The 21,129-nt window shown below is 38.8% G+C and overlaps 1 protein-coding gene across 1 annotated transcript; it reads left to right on the forward strand.

Annotated features, from left to right (window-relative positions):
• Positions 237 to 1,419, forward strand: LOC109230164. Its single transcript, XM_019395688.1, has 2 exons — positions 237 to 654; positions 899 to 1,419. Exons 1-2 carry the CDS (start codon positions 237 to 239, stop codon positions 1,417 to 1,419), a joined length of 939 nt encoding a protein of 312 aa, XP_019251233.1.

Below are 21,129 nucleotides of genomic sequence, written 5' to 3' on the forward strand. Positions count from 1 at the left end.
AGGTTAACCAGGAGCAAAGCTGCTAGAAATATAAGTAGCAGCGTCCCACCAAAACACATCCTAAAACCCTCCTTCCAATGATTCGTACAATCATTTGGAATGTAAGAGGCATCAGGACCTCTAGAGCCATTGAAAGGCTCAAACTCCTGAAATAGATCCACAAACTTTCTTTCATAGCTGTCTTTGAACCTTTTTTAGACAACTCTCACATCAACTCCTTCAAAATCCAACTCTCAATGCATGAAGCTGCTTCTAATGTCAATGATAAGATCTGGGTTTTTTGGGATAAGGAATTCACTGCCAAGGTCCTAGATCATGATGAGCAACAACTGTCTTTGGAGATGAAGCATGTTGAAAATGGCAACTTATTTCACCTAACAGTCATTTATGCCAAATGTAAACCAGTTCTCAGAAGGCCACTGTGGGAAGTTTTAAGGCAGAAATCAACAAACTGCAGTGTACCATGGTGTGTCATAGGAGACTTTAATATCATTGCTTCTGTAGAAAAAAAGATTGGTGGCATTCCATACCAGATGTCCAAGAGTCTTGATTTTTTGAGCATGATGGAGGACTGTGGCCTTGTGGATTTGGGTTTCTATGGTCCTAAAGTCACATGGTCTAATGGAAGGGGCAATGTTCTATTGTATGGAAAAGGTTAGATAAGGGACTAGCCAATGATCACTGGTTGGAAGCCTTTCCTGCTGCCACAATCTCTCATTTAGCTTCAACAGGATCAGATCACAACCCCCTACTCTTAGAACTTCATACAAGACAATATAGTGGCAAAAAGTACTTCAAATTCCTCAACTGTTGGGTGGACAACAAAAGCTTTCTACCATTGGTTTCTAAAATCTGGAACAAAGATGTTAGAGGCAATGCTATGTGGGTGTTTCACCAGAATATGGGGACATCTTCCAAAAACCTAAAGAATTTGAACAAAAGGTGAAGGATGTAGAGATGATATGGACTCATACAAACAATGATACTGATAGAGCAACAATCAATGAGCTTAAGGCTCAATATGTTAGACATTTGAAGGTTGAGCAGGAAGTTCTGAAACATAAAACACAACTCAAATGGTTCAAAGAAGGGGATGCCAATTCTAGATACTTCCATAGTTTAATCAGAGGAAGAAGAAAGAAGTTGTTCATCCACAAAATCAAGAATGAGGAAGGTGAATGGATTCAAGGTGATGAAAATATTGGGAAGGCTGCTTGTGGCTACTTCCAAGACCTCTTCACAGACCCTGGTTCGGTCATTAGGGAAGACCTGCTTTCCATAATTCCAACCATGATCTCTAGTGATGACAATGCCATTCCCACCAAGGATCCTTCTATGACAGAGCTCAAGGAAATAGTTTTCTCCATGAATCCTTCTAGCCACAATCAGAAGAATTCAAGCAGAGATAGGATTTTCTAGAAAAGATTCATCACTCACATACCTGGGCTGCCCTCTGTATACTGGTAGGATCAGAATAATGTACTTCAGTGGTCTCATCTCTAAGGTGGTAGGCAGGATCAAAGGTTGGCATGGCAAGATACTATCCTATGGTGGCAGGGCAACTTTGATCAAGTATGTGCTTCAATCCTTACCAATTCACCTTCTCTAAGCAGTATCTCCTCCAAAGACTGTCATGAAGCAAATTGAAAGGTTAGCAGCTAACTTTTTTTGGGGAATGGATAAGGACAAACACAAGTACCACTGGGCCTCATGGTCTAAGCTATCTTTCCCCACCAGTGAAGGTGGTATAGGTTTTAGAACTATTAATGACTCCTGTAAAGCCATGAAACTCAAGCAATGATGGCATTTCAGATCAGCAAAATCTCTTTGGAGCTCTTTCCTGAAGGCAAAGTACTGCCAAAGATCAAACCCCATATCTAAGAAATGGGACACAAGCCAATCACAAGCATGGAAAAGATTGATGTTCAATAAGAGACAAGCAAAAACAGTAATCCACTGGAGGCTTCATAATGGGGAATGTAGTTTTTGGTGGGATAATTGGCTTGGCTCTGGGCCACTGGCATACATCAGAAATGAGGGGGGTAGACCTGGCAACATATCTATGTCCTATTTTTGGAATGAAGGCCATTGGGACCTTCAAAAACTTAATGAAACTGCCCCAACTCATAAAATTCGAGAGATCATGCAGACAATCATCCACTTCAATCCTGACCTTCATGACAAACCTATATGGACACTTACAGTCAGGGGCAACTTTACTTGTGCTTCTGCATGGGATCTCATTAGAAAGGAAAAAACCCCCCAACTTCACCAACAGGATGACTTGGCATAGGAAGATTCCTTTCAAGTGGTCCTTCTGCTTGTGGAGAGCACTCAGAAATAAGCTTCCAACTAATGATAGGGTGCAGATGTTCAGCAACCCAACAGTTACCAGGTGTGTCTTTTGTTCTATGCATGCCCTAGAAACAGTTGAACATCTCTTTAGTTTTGGGAACTTTGCAAGAATCATATGGAAAAAATATGGAGGCCATGTGGGCATTCAAACTGAGAACCTCCCTCTGAGGTTGCTACTTATGAAATAGTGGATGCTGAAGACTCATAATACTGTGCAAAAGCTCATTTTAGATACCCTCCCCATAATCATTTGTTGGAACCTGTGGAAGAACAGGTGCAGTGCCAAGTATGGGGCAAAATCCACTTTACTGACTAGAGTCCTCTACTATATTAACTCTGGCATCAACTTACTCCTAAGATCCAACTTTCCTGATATCCAATGGCCTTTCAACTGGGGGGAACTCTATGTCTTCATTGAAAACCTTCAACATCTCACCATTTCAACTCAAGTCACATGGAACAAACCTGATTATGGTTTTGTTAAGATCAATTCTGATGGGAGTGCTCTGACTAATCCTGGAAAGATTGGAGCTTGTGTTATCATCAGAGATCACCATGGTCAGTTCATCCATGCAATGGCTATTCCTTTGGGGGAGGGTACCAACAACTTTGCTGAAACTGAAGCAGCCAGAATAGGAGTCCAATGGTGTTTGGATAATGGTATTTCCAGAATTCACTTAGAAGCAGATTCAGCTCTTTTGGTCAGATGGTTGACAGAGAATAATGACTCTCCTTGGGCACTGGATGTGCAGATCTCTCAACTTAGGCTTCTGTGCACTCAATGTGAGGTTTCCAGAGTTTCGCATATCTATAGAGAGGGCAACTGTCCTGCAGTTTCTCTCTCAAAACTCAGTCATGCTCTCAATACTATGACCAACTTTACCTCAGCTACTGAGCTTCCATCTCACATCAGAGGCCAAGTCCTCCAGGATTACTTGGGTACCCCTGCTTTCAGACATAAGAAAATCAGCAGGCTGTAAGTTCCTTCACAGAATGCCAATCCCTATACCTCTTCAAATGGTTATGGTTGAATTCATCTCAAGGGTGGGGGCACAATTAACATTCCAAATGATGAACACAAGGCAACAGTTGAGGGCAACTTTTGCCTATGCTAACATCTTTCTCTTTTTTGCAGGTACAAGTACTGTGGAAATGCACAGCTCTTTCCTCAGAGTGTGGTATTAACAACTATATTGTTCAATCTCCTGAGGAATGATCAATGGATTGGAGCAGATCTCAATACACACAAGTGCAACTATGAACACAAAGATCACCTCAGCTTCCATAATTATAGGAAAAAAGATATAGCAGTCCAAAAGGAAATGCACCTCATCCAAAAAGTACACCACTATACACCTTATGCTCAATTCCTACACATGCTCTTAGAACCCACAAGAACCTAGGAACAAACCATCCCAATTTGCAACACAGAAAACTGATTGCAGAGAGCAGAAAAAAGTTCCTGGGCAGAAATGCTCAATTTTTACATAACTCTATTTTCTTTTTTGCAGGTTCTACTCCTCCATTGCTGCTAATTCAACCGATGCACTTCCAGAGTGAAATATTAGCATTCTTGATGCTCATTCTCCTGGAAGTACATCAAGTGGATACAACAGAAGTTTCAGCTGCAGGATTCTATTTTCTCAACAGTCTAAACAAACTCTTTTTTGACTGCACCCGGATACCCCAACTTCCTGAATTCAGTGACTGTCACACCCCCTTACAATGGCCCACAAAACACCCAAATCCCTCAACAAATGAAGCAACAGTCCAAAGTCTAAAAGCCAACTTCATTAGCACTTTAACTGGGCCAGACTTCAACTGCAGCAATATCACCCCCAGTTTCAGTCATTCAACCCATAATAACCTCCACTTCTTCTTTTACCACAAACATCCAAAAATGCTTCACCTTCTGTGCAACATTTACATCAAACCCTCAGCACTCACACAACACCCCCAGGTGCAATACAACATGGCAGGGTACCATGCACCTTCAACACAGATTCTTTACCCTCTGCACACCTACTAAACCACAGAAACAACCATACAACTAGTTGCAGTCAACACAAGAACCTGCAACCAGTTGCTCACCAAAAAATAGAGTTGCCAATACTTCCACCTATACTCATTTCCAGAACCCACAAGAACCTGGAAATTGACCCCTCTTTCACTAAAATGTTTGCTAATCTTTGCAGGTACATGGAGCAGACTTGGACAATTGATGCACTTTCAGTAAGTGGTATCAGCATCCCAGATGCTCATTCTGCTGAAAGTGCACCAAATGTCCCAAGTCTCTCAATCCATCTCCATCCACACTTATCAGATCCCTAATCATTGGATGAAATGCAATGCAAACAATAACTCCAAGATCCCCTCAGAACTCAGTCAACAATAGTCCCAAACATGCTGCTTTGTGCCTATTCAAGGCTATTACTCTCAGGAGACACTCCACTCTACCGATTCACTGTAGCATCTCCACCAACAACAACATGCCAATCACACAATTGATAAGTAGGAAACATCTAGGGATCCAGACCTAGCCATCCTGCCAAGCAATCCCACCAGCTCCCTGCAATAAAATTTCATCCTTAGCAATAATCAGAAGCCAGTTGAAGGTCATAGGATAGCTTGGACAATTGAAGCAAGCCAATGCTCACTCCCTTCTGTCATCAGCAAGAAGCAGCAACTCTCCAGCCCAATTCATAGGGCTTTTTTGAGAACTATCTTCAATCTAGCTTTCTTTGTGGTCGATGTCAAAGCAAGGTTGAAGATATTCTCCCCCAGCATCACATGGTTTTTGTCATACTCCTTAGGGTATTTCTACACTTTCATTAGATGTAGAACTGGTTGTATATGGAAGATGATCTTCCAACTCACTACTTTGGTAGATTTAGGATCACATGTGCTTTTTTGTATAGTTGACCTAGGTTTATTTCAAATAATTTTTGTATACCCAATCACCTATCATCTATGGATAGGTAATTGGAACAGCATTATAGGTCTAACCCTTTATAGTGTACAGGATCCATTTGGTTGTCATGTTTGGGCAATCAAATGCCCTTTCATCTTATTTCTGGAGGTCAGGTTTATGTCCCCCTCCATTGTTGTACTTTATGTTATATATATGAAAATCAACCCTAGGCACAATGCCTAATGGATTTTGCAAAAAAAAAAAAAAAATCTGCCATCCTGTAGTATTTTGATTTACAGTTATCACCCTTTTATCACAGCTTACTCCTAATGCTTCATTTACTATCTTCTTATTCTCCGGCCAATATCTCTGTCTATCACTTTATTCTGAAAACTTTAACAAAATGTTCTTTCACTTTTAGCTCCCATTGCTTCACATCACTGGCTCTTCGGGATGCCTATCATTCTCTATTTTTTTTACTAGGGTCCGGAGACATACTAAGATAAATATTTATCCCTTCTAGGATTTCACTACCTATCTCTTGAAATTTCTAAACATTCTAGTATTCATATCTGACTGTACTATTCTAAAGTGCACCATCTGGGTGTCTAACGAGGAGATCTATTACCATTTTTGCGCTATCCTTCGGAAATGTTAGCTAATGATAACAATCCATCCACCATTTTGGGTACTCTAATCCCAACTGGACCTTGATATCCCATTCTTCTCTTAAACTATATCTGTTAGCTCCCATAGGGCATAACTGAGATGGGTGTGGCCAATTGTATATATCTCTGTTACTGTTGAAAGTAACTCAGAATGCTTATATTTCTCTGCCTGAAATGTAAATACTGATAATCTTCAGTAACTGGGTACCTCGTATCCTTCTTCACCTTGCTTCTTTTACTTGTTGAAACCTGTATCTACCTTCTGATTCTCTTATTACTTTTTACCATATGGGTGGATAGATATTCATGACTTAGGGCTCCTTATCAAGAAGCTTACACAACTTAGTACTCACATGATCTGCTGAAGACCTCACATTTATTCATCATAAGAATGATACAAAATCGAGTTTATCTTACTCAACTCTTCCACAGCCACATTCAATCTCTTACCAATTGTCTTTCTTGATGTAGGTATCATTGTATTACGAATAAAATATAATTTAGGAGTTTGAATTCTTACAATTGACCTCTACCACACGATCTATAGTAAGAAGAAAGAGTGACAATCCTAAATGCCCTGTAGCCTCCTACTTGTAAGTGTGGTGCACAACACACCCATAAACAAGACTCTACTAGACACGAATTATAGACTCCCTAGGACAGAACTGCTCTGATACCACTTTTATCACGACCCAAACCAATGGGCAGCGACGGGCACCCAATGCCTTACCCAATCGAGTACCAACATAACATATTTTTTCTTAATCATACCATCATGGATAAATGGGACAGAAGGACCGTCATGATATAACCATAATAAAACATAAGGGAATACTCGATATAGGATGACCCAACATGTAATACAAACTTATACATGTGACATAGGGGCCTATAAGACCAAAATGATCACTCGTACACTGAACATAGGCCGACAAGGCCATACAATTTTTCATATACATGACATCTGTATACAACCTCTAAGATTACATAAATGTCATAAAGGTCGGGACAGGGCCCCACCATACTAATAAATACATGTCCAAAGCATACTGACCATATAAGTAACTCCAGAGCAAGTGGAGTGTACCAACACCTTCCGTGGAGCTGATAGCCTACTAGGAGGACTGTCAACCTATCTATCGGGACCCGTGGTCATGAAACGCAATGTCCCTAGGTAAAAGGGATGTCAGTACCAATAAAGTATCGAGTATGTAAGGCATGAAAGCATAAATAAGAACAGTAATATAAAGAGAGATAGATGAAATAAAACTTGTAACATCTGTGTGCCTATAAGGGAGACTGGCATGAAATGCATGATACATATATATACATATACTCTTAAAAACATACACTCTGTGAGCATCACCATCATCATCATCATCATATCGTACCTGGCCTCGAAGAGGACTCGGTAAAAATGTACCCGGTCACCATAAGGATCGGTAGCAGTGTTCCCGGCCACGTGGAGCTCGGTAAAACCCAACTAATCAGTGATTACACAATAGGTCCCTTACCTGGCCGACTATAGCGTGGCTCAGTAAAGTAAAATACATACATATATATAATGCATGCTGGACTCATGAAATCACATTCTAAACCTTTCGAAGTGACATAAGGTTGTCGCACCCTCGATAACATTATTGACATCCATACCATCAATATGAACCTCAATAAAATTCAAGGATCATACGTACATGCTTATAATGACTTTATAAGGAAAGAAAAATATGGATAGCCTTAGTTGCTAGGAGTAGATCCGTTATGAAAATAGAGTATCGTTTATGTTAATTTCACTTTAGATCATGCCAAAAGAAAGAAGGAAGTGACTTAACATACCTTAACTCCGTTGAGTCCTTAATACCTTCCAAGAAATTCTTCAAACAACTCAACTTAATCTACCATAGCATAAGGAGATTCAAAATCAGTGCTGAGTAAAGGCTAAGTCCGCTACTTAAACTAGTAGCTCGTTTATGTAAATTTGGGCAGCATCTCCCCTTTAACAAGGGCCTCCTCCAATACCATATACTAACAACAACAACCAGAGAAATCCAGCAACATATAAATATCAATAACAAGACACCATATAACAACAACAAGTCACAACTACTTCACGACGAGCGGCAAGCTCTGATTGAAACCCATATAACCCATATCACCCCTTATAGAATTCTTACATTAACTTAACAGTATCATTAACATGATAATGAATTGATGACATCCAAATCCACTACTAAAATGTAAATGGACACGATCGCCTGCAATATAATTTACCCAACTATGAGTCGGGGTTGAATCCCAAAAAACAATATGTAGGCGATTAGGAGTGTAAGAGAATTATACTTGTTATGCAATGCCAAACACTTAGAATAGTTTTGAGAAGATATTTATGTCTAAATGCAAAAATAAAAACTAACCTAGAAAGCAAGTTTAATGATCAATGGCTACAAGTATGGATACACGGGGAATTACACTCAAGTAACGAACCAATGTATTTCACAATTTTACAAATATGAGATAGTTCATGTTAATTACCCTCGGGTAATATTTCTATATTAGCTTCTTCCAGAGACTAACAAGACTTCCTAATTGAATTATCCCTAAAACAATTAAGAGATTAAGCACACCCGAATATGGCTACAAGTAGTTCAATCCTGTCCCTAGGTAAAATCTATAAAATGAGGGTTAAAGCCTCAAGTTCTTGTTATATAATCTTTCCCAACCCCAAATGATCTTTTTCGAAATTAATTTGAAGTTAATGGGCGAGTCCTAGGGTTAGCTGATCCCTTTGGAAATATTAAAGAACAAGAATAAGTAAAGAAATAATAACTCATATCATAATAAATAAAAATCATTCAATACATAAGCACAACAAGATATTTAATCCACACTTTAACTATGAATACTTCCATAAACAAGATTCAAGTGTTGGAATAAATACTACACACTTAGATATACAATACAAAGCAAGGAAATGAACAAATGAACATAAATGGGTAAGAAATTCTCAACCAAAAGCTTCAAATCTTCAAGACCCAAGTGTGTGTGCAAGAACCCTAGCTTCCAAACTTTTTCTCTCTAGTCTAAAGACTGAAAATTAAGCCAAAAATATTTTACAAATGAGCTAGGTCGTGTATTAATGGGTTTGGGGCCAAAAAATGTGAAATGACATAAATTCCTAGAACTGAAGCACGATTTTCGCAATTGCGAATATTAGTTCGCAATTGTGAACTCAGGGATTACTATTGCATATCGCATTTGCGATCTTATGTTCGCAATTGCGAACTTGACACTATGCGCTGACTTTTCGCATTTGCGATGGAGATCTTTGCATTTGCGAAGGTTGACTGCCTGGTTTGACTTCGCATTTGCGATTCCTCCATCGCAATTGCGACCTCTGCTGCCTTGGCATTTTGTACATTGATGTTGCAATTGCGACATTTAAGGCCAATTTCCAAATTTCTTCTTTTCAACGTCTTTTTGACTCGTTTTCACTTGGTTTCTTCATGATCACTTCTAAATCATAGAGAACCTATAAAATAGAAGTAAATGACATTAAACACATCAAAAATAGCAAAAATATAGGCTTAAAGACAAGATAAGTTGGTAAAATACCAACTTATCAGAAGTCATTCATTAATAATTCTATCCTTATACATATATTTATAACAAAGGAAACAGTCCACAACTCCAACTATCCTCACGCAGCAACTTTATTCACTAGTTCATATCTAGTCCATTATCAACATCAAGATAACCTTAAATACATGAAAGAACACAATAAACATACATCCTACAGTAGCTTCAAGTCTAAATCCAAATTTTATTTAGCTTACAACAGCCCTCACTGGCAATGCAACACCATAGAGGTGACTTAAGCTAATCCAAGTATTATCTTGTAGTTTATCACCCTAATAACTTAACCAACATACAAGCAAGCTTAAGCACAATTAGTAGGCCATTACACTCAACTTAGCTAGTATCAACATCTTTAAATTTCAGCCAAACACAACCCACAACTATCCTCAATGACAACACAACCTCAAAGAGGTGTTGTTCTTCACTAAAACTAACTTTTGATGTTGAAATATGGTGTAATCACTTTGTAATCACTTCAAAACCTTGCGGTATCTATTTAGGAGGGTTAGTAGAAGTTTGTAGACGAAGTTGAGTCTAAAATGAGCCAAGAAATAGGCGTCCAAGTCGTTAATAAAGTGAAGTAGGTCAACCACCGCCTAAGTGGGTCCCATTAGGAGCTACTTGCGCGGTCTCGTAAAAACATGAATATCTCTCTACTCTGATGTTGTATCGACAAACAGTTTAATGCGTTAGAAAATAGACTCGTAGATCTTCAATTTGATATGTGGATCATCCCTTAATTTTAAGTATATTGGGAGAAAATCGCAGATACATTTGACCTAATATTCAGCATATTATGAATGTAACTTGTGATGACCTTTGCCAACTTTTGTTCCACAACTCGCTTAACTTCGAAACGTAACACATGACTATCATATGGCTAAAATAACTCATAGCATAACCTCCTTATCATGTTAAGAACCCTAGTCTCACCCCAAAAGTACATGTTGTAACATTCCCAACTTGTCGACTTTCGACGAAACTATATAAGTGAATCGATGTACTCAAGAGAACTTAAGGACCTTTACGAAGATAGTGATGGGTTAAAATAAGTGTTAAGGAAGTATCACGAGGGTTGGAGGTTAAACGAATCGAAGATGTTATAACCCGTACTTTTGGGGTACACTAGGAGTGCTTAATATCCTAAGGAGGTCATGTTTTAATTTAATTGAATCATCTAATATTTGTATGTTTAGTTTCTATGTCAAACAAGTCGTAAAACAAAACACGACAAAAGTTGTTGCAAGTTACATTTATAATTTGACCTAAATTTGGGTCTAATGTCACCGAGCTTTTCTCTAAATATACTTTGAGTTATGGGGAGATACACCCATCTGATTGAATATCTACGATTCTACTTTTCAACTCATTAAACGATTTGTCGATACGATGTCGGAACAGAGAGATATTCGTATTTTTGCGAGACTGCGCAAACAGCTTCCTTAGGACCCACAAAGTCAGTGGAAGCTTACCTTGTTATATAAAGTGATAACTTTCGTCTCTAAAGATCATTTTTGACAAAATCAGACCTACAAGCAGCTCTAAACTCTCTCTAATCATATCCTAAAGATTCATACACAAATCCAAGGCCAAACCACGTAAGTTCTTCATCAAAAGTGTTGTAGAAGTGGTGGAGATCACTTATATGATGTTGTTGATGTGTTGTGAGTTCTTTCAAGTTTAAAGAGAGTGTTATTGGAGTTTTTCTTGATGTTTAAAGGTAATCTCTTCTTCTCCTACATAAGTTTTATCATATCTAAGCCTAGCTAAGTTGTTTGAAGCTAGACGTTATGAGTTGACGGTCAAAAGACGTATATAAGTTATGATACCAAGTTGGACTGTTTTGAGGTGTTTTTATGATGTTGTTGTGGCTTGTGTTGTTAATATGTAATTTTATGAGAAGAAGAAGTATAGATTAGTGTTTTGTTGCTATTTAAGGACCGAGCTTGTCGCTCGATATATCGTAAGCTAGCTATTCCTAAGCTTAAAGTTGGCCCTATTCTTATTGTTATATTGTATTGTTGGGTAGTTCTCGTATTGTTAAGCTGCTGGATATATGGATTAAGGGTGGCCTTTTATTCTTAATATTGTGACCTTGAGGGAGGTGAAATTAACGGGGGAGATGCTGTCCGATTTGTCGTAGAACAAGCTTGGCGCGTGGTAGCTAGTTGCTGTGTTAGTATTGTTGATAGTAGTGTTATTTTCATTGGTGTAGATTATATTGAAGAGTATACTTTCCCACCATCTTCGTCGAAGGATCGAATTAAAGGTAGGTGAGGCTTTCCCTTTCTTCTTCCGGTATGGTTCCGCAGTACGTCACCCTTATAAGAGGCTCAAGGGGATGAGTCCTAGCGTATGTTCTATGTTTACGGGTTAAGAGCCTTTAATAGTTCAAAAGTGAATATAAATAAGAAATGTTACTCATAGTTGTAATCCACGTATAATTCCTAGAATTAAGTAGAGACCTTAGGGAACTTATATTGAGTCTACGGCGAGAAGTATAGCCTTCGTTTAATGGTAAATTATAAATGGCTCATGAGTAGAAATTACGTATAGAGCCTATGATTTTATCAAATGGCCGAAGTAGTTTCCATTGGTTAGTGAAGGTAGCTACGGAAGATCCCTAATGCTAATAAGAGAGAGAGATGTAAATTAAGATATGTGATAAGTTGCTTAACAAGAACCTCCCCGTAAATTTAAAGGTTGTGAATTAGCAAACTAACGAATGAAGAATAAATCGTATGTAGAAGAACATAAGGTCACATAAGTTATGAAACGCATTGTACATAATAATAGTGCGCATGTGGAAATAGTAATGATATTTCTTAAATTAAAGGAAGTAGAGATTGAGTTAACGAATGTGATGAGTCGCTTGAAACAATATGAAATACGAGCCCTACGATGTACCAAATGAATTTGTAAAGGCAAGATTATACGAATCTCGAAAGCCTTTTACTAGTATGTCACGAAGGATGTATAAATCTAAGAGTAGTTATGATTTTCCTTAAATCTAATGAGTAGGAATTACGAGTTGCTGAATACGAACTGAGAGTTTCCAAAAGTACTAGAAGAAGTTATATGTTATCGACACGAGCACCTAGCTTGTAAGATACTGACTGTTGCATGTTGTTGTATTGTCATTTATGCATAACTGTATTCCCTATGGACGGTCTATGGACGCATAGGGGGATAATGAAGGTTAACCTACGGACGGTCTATGTAACGCATAGGTAAGATAAAGGTTGGCTATGGGCGGTCCCATGTGTACGCATAGTCCGACTCGAATATTTTAAGCCGTATGGACGGTCTGCTTTGCTATGCGTACGTGCCACAAGATAGTAATGTAATAGTGTGCCTTACGTATGGTCTACCTTACTACGCGTAAGAGCCATATCGTATTCTTATAATAAGTAACAACGACGATGCAACAAGAGATCATTGAGCAACAATTGATAGAAATAGTTTAGAATCTTATGATAGGTTGAGTTTTTCAATCAAATTGAAGGACCAAGTGGTCTAAATGATAGCGATCTAGTAAGTCGATCTACAGTATGTGGTAAGATCACTCTTATTTTATCATTCAGCAAACTATTTTTGTATTCATTCATGTTTTTCAATTTTCAGAATTTATTTATATGTATTGCTTTCTGCCTTACATACTTGGTACATCTCATTGTACTAATGTCCCATTGCTGGGGCGCTGCACTTCATGCCTGCAGGTGCAACTTATCAGTTTGACGAGCCCTCAAAGTAGAAAGCATTAATATTTAGCGGGAAATTGGTAAGACTCCATCTCTTCTAGAGTATAGCCGAGTCTAGAGGTCATGATATCGGACTTTGTTATAGACTCACGGGTAGCCCGGGCCCTGTCCCGATGATATTTTGATGTTAGATATTCTTAGAGGCTTTGTAGACACAATTTCAGTATGTACAGTATGCTAGTGGCGTCGTCGGCCCTCATTTATGTTTCTTTCTGGGTTGTCCGGTATTGATACTCATAGTGGCCTCCTCGGCCCGAACATGTATTGATATTTCGAGTATGATGGCTTGCTAATATGGTTCTTGACCGCGTACTATATGTTACGAGTTGTGGCCATGTTGGCCTATGTATATTATGGGTTACGTCCAGCATTCAAGAGTTGCAAAGTAGTTCGCTCGGGCCAGTACGGCACCGAGTGCCAGCCACGCCTCACCTGGATTGGGGTATGACATATTGGTATCAGAGTAGGTTTGTCCTAGGGAGTCTACAAAGCAGTGTCTAGTAGAGTCTTCTTTATGGATGTGTTGTGCATCATATTTATAAATAGGAAGCTACAAGGCATTTAGGATTGGTTACCCACCTTTCTGATCCAGATCGTGTGGTGTAGAGCTGAGTCATAAGGAGTCAATGTTTAACTCATATTTGATATGTTGTACAGAGATGCCTGATGCAAGAATGGCTACAGCTAGTCAGAAAGGTAAAGCTGTTTAGGGGGGAGTCATTAGTATACCGTCGCCGGTTTATGTAGATCCGTCAGAGATTCAAGTTAAGTCACCTTCCTGAGTATCCCCTACTCCACTAGCACCAGAGGAGCTTCACAGAGCACCAGTACTGCCACCAGCCCTTACTGATCAGGATCTTAGGAGTGATGTGCATCTTTTGACGGCTACACAACGACAGAATAGAGTTCCAACTAGTGTGGGACCTTCTGAGGGGCTCAGAAGTTCGAGGGTCCGTGAGTTTATTTCTTTGAGCCCTCCAGAATTCACGGGGACAGATTACGAGGATCCACAAGATTTTATTGACCAGCTTTACAGGATCTTTCGAGTTATACATGCTTCCAAGACGGAGGAAGTGGAGTTAGCAGCTTCAGGCTGCGAGCTATAGCTGTGTATTGGTATGATTCATGGGAATTATCTAGAGGGCGGAATGCGCAACCAGCAAAGTGGGGAGAATTCTCTATAGCCTTCTTGGACCATTACTTACTATTGGAGATTCGGGAAGCCAAGGTTGATCAGTTTTTAGCCCTACAGCAGGGTGACATTAGTGTTCGCCTTTACAGCCTCAGCTTTGATTCGTTAGCCAGGTATGCCCCATCTTTGGTTGATATGATGCGAGCTAGGATACATCGGTTTGTGGCAGGGCTAGCACCAGAGTTAGTTGAAGCTTGTACCACAGCCTCGCTTAATGACAATATGGACATATCTCGGATTTAGGCTTTTGCCCATAATCTAGATGAGCATAAATAGCGACAACAACTAGAACAAGCTCGAGAAAGGTAACAAGGTAAGGGAGATAGACCAATTGATGAGTATGTAGGGGCATCGAGTAGTAATAGGTCTCAGAAGAGACGAGGTCAGGCATGGGGCAATTTATCTAGGCATGAGGAGACCCAATATTCTTAAAGTCCTCAGTTGAGAACAGGTCATGGATCAAGGGCGCAAGGAGTGCAGGATCAAGAGAGTATTCGACAAATGAAACCACCTCGATGTGAGCAGTGTAGATGGAGACATGGGGGACTGTGCTTACGAGGTACAGATGTATCTTTCAGATATGACACCTAATGTCATATGGCACAGAACTGTCCGATGTTGAGTTATGAGGGTAGCAGTTGTTCAGGACAGCCTAGGGGCTTAATACCATCATTTCAGTTGCGCAGAGGTAGAAGGAGAGCACCAGGCTTAAAAGGGACCCAGAATCAGATGTATGCATTGGGATATCAGTGGGATTTTGAGCCCCCATCTTAGAGGCAATTAGGTATGTTACCTATTTTAGAATAAGAGTATGTGTAATTGTGCTACTAGGTTTATATATATATATCTAGGATATTGTTATACGATGTAGTAACTTGATTGTTAATAGAGTTAGCATGTCATACCTACGGTAAATTGTTGCAAAGTAGAATTAAAAGACAGAAAGACCAGATAAGGTAATGAACACGAGTGTGGCTTAGACATCTTTGAACTCCCTAAGTGGGATATAAGTCATAGTAAGATCTAGGTTACGTAAATGCAGTAAGATTACTAAATAATGACTTGTAGGTTTAATAAAGGATGATAACCTTTCTTAAGGAGGTGTGAGATAGAAAGCTCAATAAGGAAGGCAATAAGGATCATGAGTTAGAGGGCCAAAAGGGAACCGGATTTATAGATATTGAACGATTTTAGAACGTATTGAATAGGATTGAATCAGAGGAGTGTGAGTATCGGGTAGAAGCAGTATCCATAAGTTGTTAATGCCCCTATATGAATGCTCTAGTATAAGGAAAACAACAATCACAACGAAGATGATAATATTATGGTATATGATGCCGATCTTTTTCCATAGTTAGATATTATTTACAACCCTGCCAGCATAAACGGTGAATGTTGAAATGAACTCGTATTTATATCTTGCTCTATTCATGATAAATGGTCGTATGAGGCCAAGTGTTGCCATTTACAGATATTGGCCCTGTGTGGCTTGTATATTGTATTTTCTGGTTGCGTGCAAGTTGGTTTTAATCAAATGTTCAAAGGAGATTTTGGCGAAATTTTCGCAAGTCTCTAAGAGTTAACATTCGAGGACGAATGTTCCTACGAGGGGAGGGGGAAGGATGCCCCCATACTTTCATGCTACAATGCATCTTAAGTGAATCACTGTAATTTAGAGAGCTTAAGGACCTTTACGAAGATAGTGATGGGTTTAAACAAGTGTTAAGGAAGTATCGTGAGGGTTGGAGGTTAAACGAATCGAAGATGTTATAACCCGTACTTTTGGGGTACACCAGGAGTGCTTAATATCCTATGAAGGTAATGTTTTAAGTTAATTGAATCATATAATATTTGTATGTTTAGTTTTTAAGTCAAACAAGTTCTAAAACAAAATACAGCAAAAGTTCTCGCAAGTTACATTTATAATTTGACCTAAATTTGGGTCTAATGTCACTGAGCTTCTATCTAAATATACTTTGAGTTATGGGAAGATACACCCATCAAATTGTATATCTACGAGTCTACTTTCCAACTCATTAAACCGTTTGTCGATACAATGTCGGAATAGAGAGATATTCGTATTTTCGCGAGACTGCGCAAACAACTTCCTTGGGACCCACAAAGTCGGTGGAAGCTTACCTTGTTATATAAAGTGATAACTTTCGTCTCTAAAAATCATTTTCGACAAAATCAGACCTCCAAGCAGCTCTAAGTTCTCTCTAAGCAAATCCTAAATATTCACACACAAATCCAAGGCCAAACCACCTAAGTTCTTCATCAAAAGTGTAGTAGAAGTGGTGGAGATCACTTATATGATGTTGTTGATGTGTTGTGAGTTCTTTTAAGTTTAACGAGAGTTGTTCATGGAGTTTTTCATGATGTTTAAAGGTAATCTCTTCTTCTCCTACATAAGTTTTATCATATCTAAGCTCTAGCTAAGTTGTTTGAAGCTAGAGGTTATGAGTTGACGGTCAAAAGACGTATAGAAGTTGTGATACCAAGTTGGACTATTTTGAGGTGTTTTTATGATGTTGTAATGGCTGGAGTTTTGGGAGATAATATATATATATATATATATATATATATATATATATATATATATATATATATATATATATATATATATATCTGTGTGTGTGTTATTGTTAATATGTAACTTGATGAGAAGAAAAAATGTAGATTAGTGTTTTGTTGCTATTTAAGGACCGAGCTTGTCGCTCGATGTATCGTAAGCTAGCTATTCCTAAGCTTAACGTTGGCCTTATTGTTGTTTTGTTTTGTTGGGCAGTTCTCATATTGTTAAGCTGCTGGATATATAGGTTAAGGGTGGCCGGTTATTGTTAATGTTGTGATCTTGAGGGAGGTGAAAGAAACGGGGGAGATGCTGTCCAATTTGTTGTAGAACAAGCTGGTCGCGTGGTAGCCAGTTGATGTGTTACTAATGTTGATAGTAGTGTTATTTTCATTGGTGTAGATTATATTTAAGGGGATACTTTCCCACTATCTTCATCGAAGGATCGACTTAAAGGTATGTAAGGCTTTCCCTTTCTTCTTCTAGTATGATTCCGTAGTGACGTCACCCTTATAAGAGGTTCAAGGGGATGAGTCCTAGCGTATGTTCTATGTTGACGGGTTAAGAGGTTCTAAAAGTTCAAAAGTGAATATAAATAAGAAATGAGTTACTCATAGTTGTAATCCACGGATAATTCCTAGAAATAAGTAGAGACCTCAGGGAACTTATGTTGAGTCTACGGCGAGAAGTATAGCCTTTATTTAATGATAAATTACAAATGGCTCGCGAGTAGAAATTACGTATAGAGCCTATGATCTTATCAAATGGCCGAAGTAGTTTTCATTGGTTAGTGAAGCTAGCTACGGAAGATCCCTAATGCTAATAAGATAGAGAGAGATGTAAATTAAGAGATGTGATAAGTTGCTTAACAAGAACCTCCCCGTAAATTTAAAGGCTGTGAATAAGCAAACTAACGAATGAAGAATAGATCCTATGTAGAAGAACGTAAGGTCACAAAAGTAATGAAACACATTGTACAGAATAATAGTGCGTATGTGGAAATAATAATGATTTTCCATAAATTAAAGGAAGTAAAGATTGAGTTAACGAATGTGATGAGTCGCTTGAAACAATATGAAATACGAGCCCTACAATGTACCAAATGAGTTTGTAAAGGCAAGATTATACGAATCTCGAAAGCATTTTACTAGTATGTCACGACGGATGTGTAAATATAAGAGAAGTTATGAGTTTCCTTAAAGCTAATGAGTAGGAATTACGAGTTTCTGAATACGAACTGAGAGTTACCAAAAGTACTAGAAGAAGTTATACGTTATAGACACCAGCACCTTGCTTGTAAGATACTGACTGTTGCATGTTGTTGTAATGTTATTTATGCATAAGTATGTTCCCTATGGACGATCTATGAACGCATAGGGGGATAATGAAGGTTAGCCTACGGACGGCCTATGAAACGCATAGGTAAGATAAAGGTATGCTTTGGGCGGTCCCAAGTGTATGCATAGTCTGACTCGAATATTTTGAGCCGTATGGACGGTCTGCTTTGCTACGCGTACGTGCCACCAGATAGTAATGTTATAGTGTGGCTTATGTACGGTCTACCTTACTATGCGTAAGAGCCACATCGTATTCTTATAATAAGTAACAACGACGATGCAACAAGTGATCACTGAGCATTAGTTGATAGAAATAGTTAAGGGTTGAGTTTTTCAATCAGATCTAAGGACAAAATGGTCTAAGTGATAGCGATCTAGTAAGTCGAGCTACAGTACGTGGTAAGCTCAGTCTCATTCTTATCATTCAACAAACTATTTTTGTATTCGTTCATGCTTTTCAGTTTTTAGAATTTAATTATATGCATTGATTTCTGCCTTACATACTTGGTACATCTCGTTATACTAACGTCCCATTGCTGGGGCGCTTGTCACGACCCAAACCGATGGGCCGCGACTGGTACCCGATACCTTACTCAACCGAGTACCAACATAACGTATCTTTCATATCATTCTATCATAGGTAAATGGACCGGAGTAAAGCATGAGGGAATACAAACTTATCCATATGAAGTACGGGCCTATAAGGCCGGCATGATTCTGTATATACTCGAATCATAGGCCGACAAGGCCATACAAGTATCCGTATACATGACATCTGTCTACAAGCCTCTAAGAATAACTAAAAGTAATGAAACACATTGTACAGAATAATAGTGCGTATGTGGAAATAATAATGATTTTCCATAAATTAAAGGAAGTAAAGATTGAGTTAACGAATGTGATGAGTCGCTTGAAACAATATGAAATACGAGCCCTACAATGTACCAAATGAGTTTGTAAAGGCAAGATTATACGAATCTCGAAAGCATTTTACTAGTATGTCACGACGGATGTGTAAATATAAGAGAAGTTATGAGTTTCCTTAAAGCTAATGAGTAGGAATTACGAGTTTCTGAATACGAACTGAGAGTTACCAAAAGTACTAGAAGAAGTTATACGTTATAGACACCAGCACCTTGCTTGTAAGATACTGACTGTTGCATGTTGTTGTAATGTTATTTATGCATAAGTATGTTCCCTATGGACGATCTATGAACGCATAGGGGGATAATGAAGGTTAGCCTACGGACGGCCTATGAAACGCATAGGTAAGATAAAGGTATGCTTTGGGCGGTCCCAAGTGTATGCATAGTCTGACTCGAATATTTTGAGCCGTATGGACGGTCTGCTTTGCTACGCGTACGTGCCACCAGATAGTAATGTTATAGTGTGGCTTATGTACGGTCTACCTTACTATGCGTAAGAGCCACATCGTATTCTTATAATAAGTAACAACGACGATGCAACAAGTGATCACTGAGCATTAGTTGATAGAAATAGTTAAGGGTTGAGTTTTTCAATCAGATCTAAGGACAAAATGGTCTAAGTGATAGCGATCTAGTAAGTCGAGCTACAGTACGTGGTAAGCTCAGTCTCATTCTTATCATTCAACAAACTATTTTTGTATTCGTTCATGCTTTTCAGTTTTTAGAATTTAATTATATGCATTGATTTCTGCCTTACATACTTGGTACATCTCGTTATACTAACGTCCCATTGCTGGGGCGCTTGTCACGACCCAAACCGATGGGCCGCGACTGGTACCCGATACCTTACTCAACCGAGTACCAACATAACGTATCTTTCATATCATTCTATCATAGGTAAATGGACCGGAGTAAAGCATGAGGGAATACAAACTTATCCATATGAAGTACGGGCCTATAAGGCCGGCATGATTCTGTATATACTCGAATCATAGGCCGACAAGGCCATACAAGTATCCGTATACATGACATCTGTCTACAAGCCTCTAAGAATACATAATATCATAAAGGTCTGGACAGGGTCCCACCATACCAATCAATACATGTACTAATCATACTGACCAAAGAAGCAACTCCGGAGCAAATGAAGCGTACCAATACCTTCCGCGTAGCTGATAGCCTACTTGGAGGACTCTCGACCTGTCTATCAGGACCTGCGGCATGAAACGCAGCGTCCCCAGGCAAAAGGGACGTCAGTACAAATAATGTACCGAGTATCTAAAGAATGAAAATCAGTAACTAGTAGACATGAGAGAAACATGAAGTAAAAGACTTAACATGTATATCTGAATAACTCTGTGAATTATTTAATATTATAATGTCGTGCATATGCGTATAAATGTCATACCATGCATGGGTATATGCGTTCATAACATCATCAAGCCTCTAAGGGCATCCCATCACATCTTCTCGGCCACTATGGGCAAATCATCAACGTATACCAACTGATCAGGTGGTAGTGCATATATAACGCCATAACCTTTTCCCATATCCCATATACATATATATACATATATACGCGTATATAACGCCATCTGGTCATGGGTCAATGTGCATGTATAAATGCATGAAATGCATATGAAATGCGTTAATAAAATCTCTCGGAACGTTATAAGACCATTATACCTTTGAGTAATATCATGAAGTAAACTTTTTGAACTTACATATTTTTCTGAGACCCATGAACAGAAGATGTAATAATAAGACACAT

The sequence above is a fragment of the Nicotiana attenuata genome, chromosome 7, assembly GCF_001879085.1.
Source record: "Nicotiana attenuata strain UT chromosome 7, NIATTr2, whole genome shotgun sequence".
Taxonomy (NCBI): domain Eukaryota; kingdom Viridiplantae; phylum Streptophyta; class Magnoliopsida; order Solanales; family Solanaceae; genus Nicotiana; species Nicotiana attenuata.

What these genes read in the sequence shown, in the direction of transcription:
- LOC109230164 (XM_019395688.1), top strand. Translation starts at nt 237, where the DNA reads ATGCATGAAGCTGCTTCTAATGTCAATGATAAGATCTGGGTTTTTTGG. An exon ending in TGTTCTATTGTATGGAAAAG is followed by an intron (nt 655 to 898) that starts GTTAGATAAGGG and finishes GTGTTTCACCAG; the next exon opens with AATATGGGGACATCTTCCAA.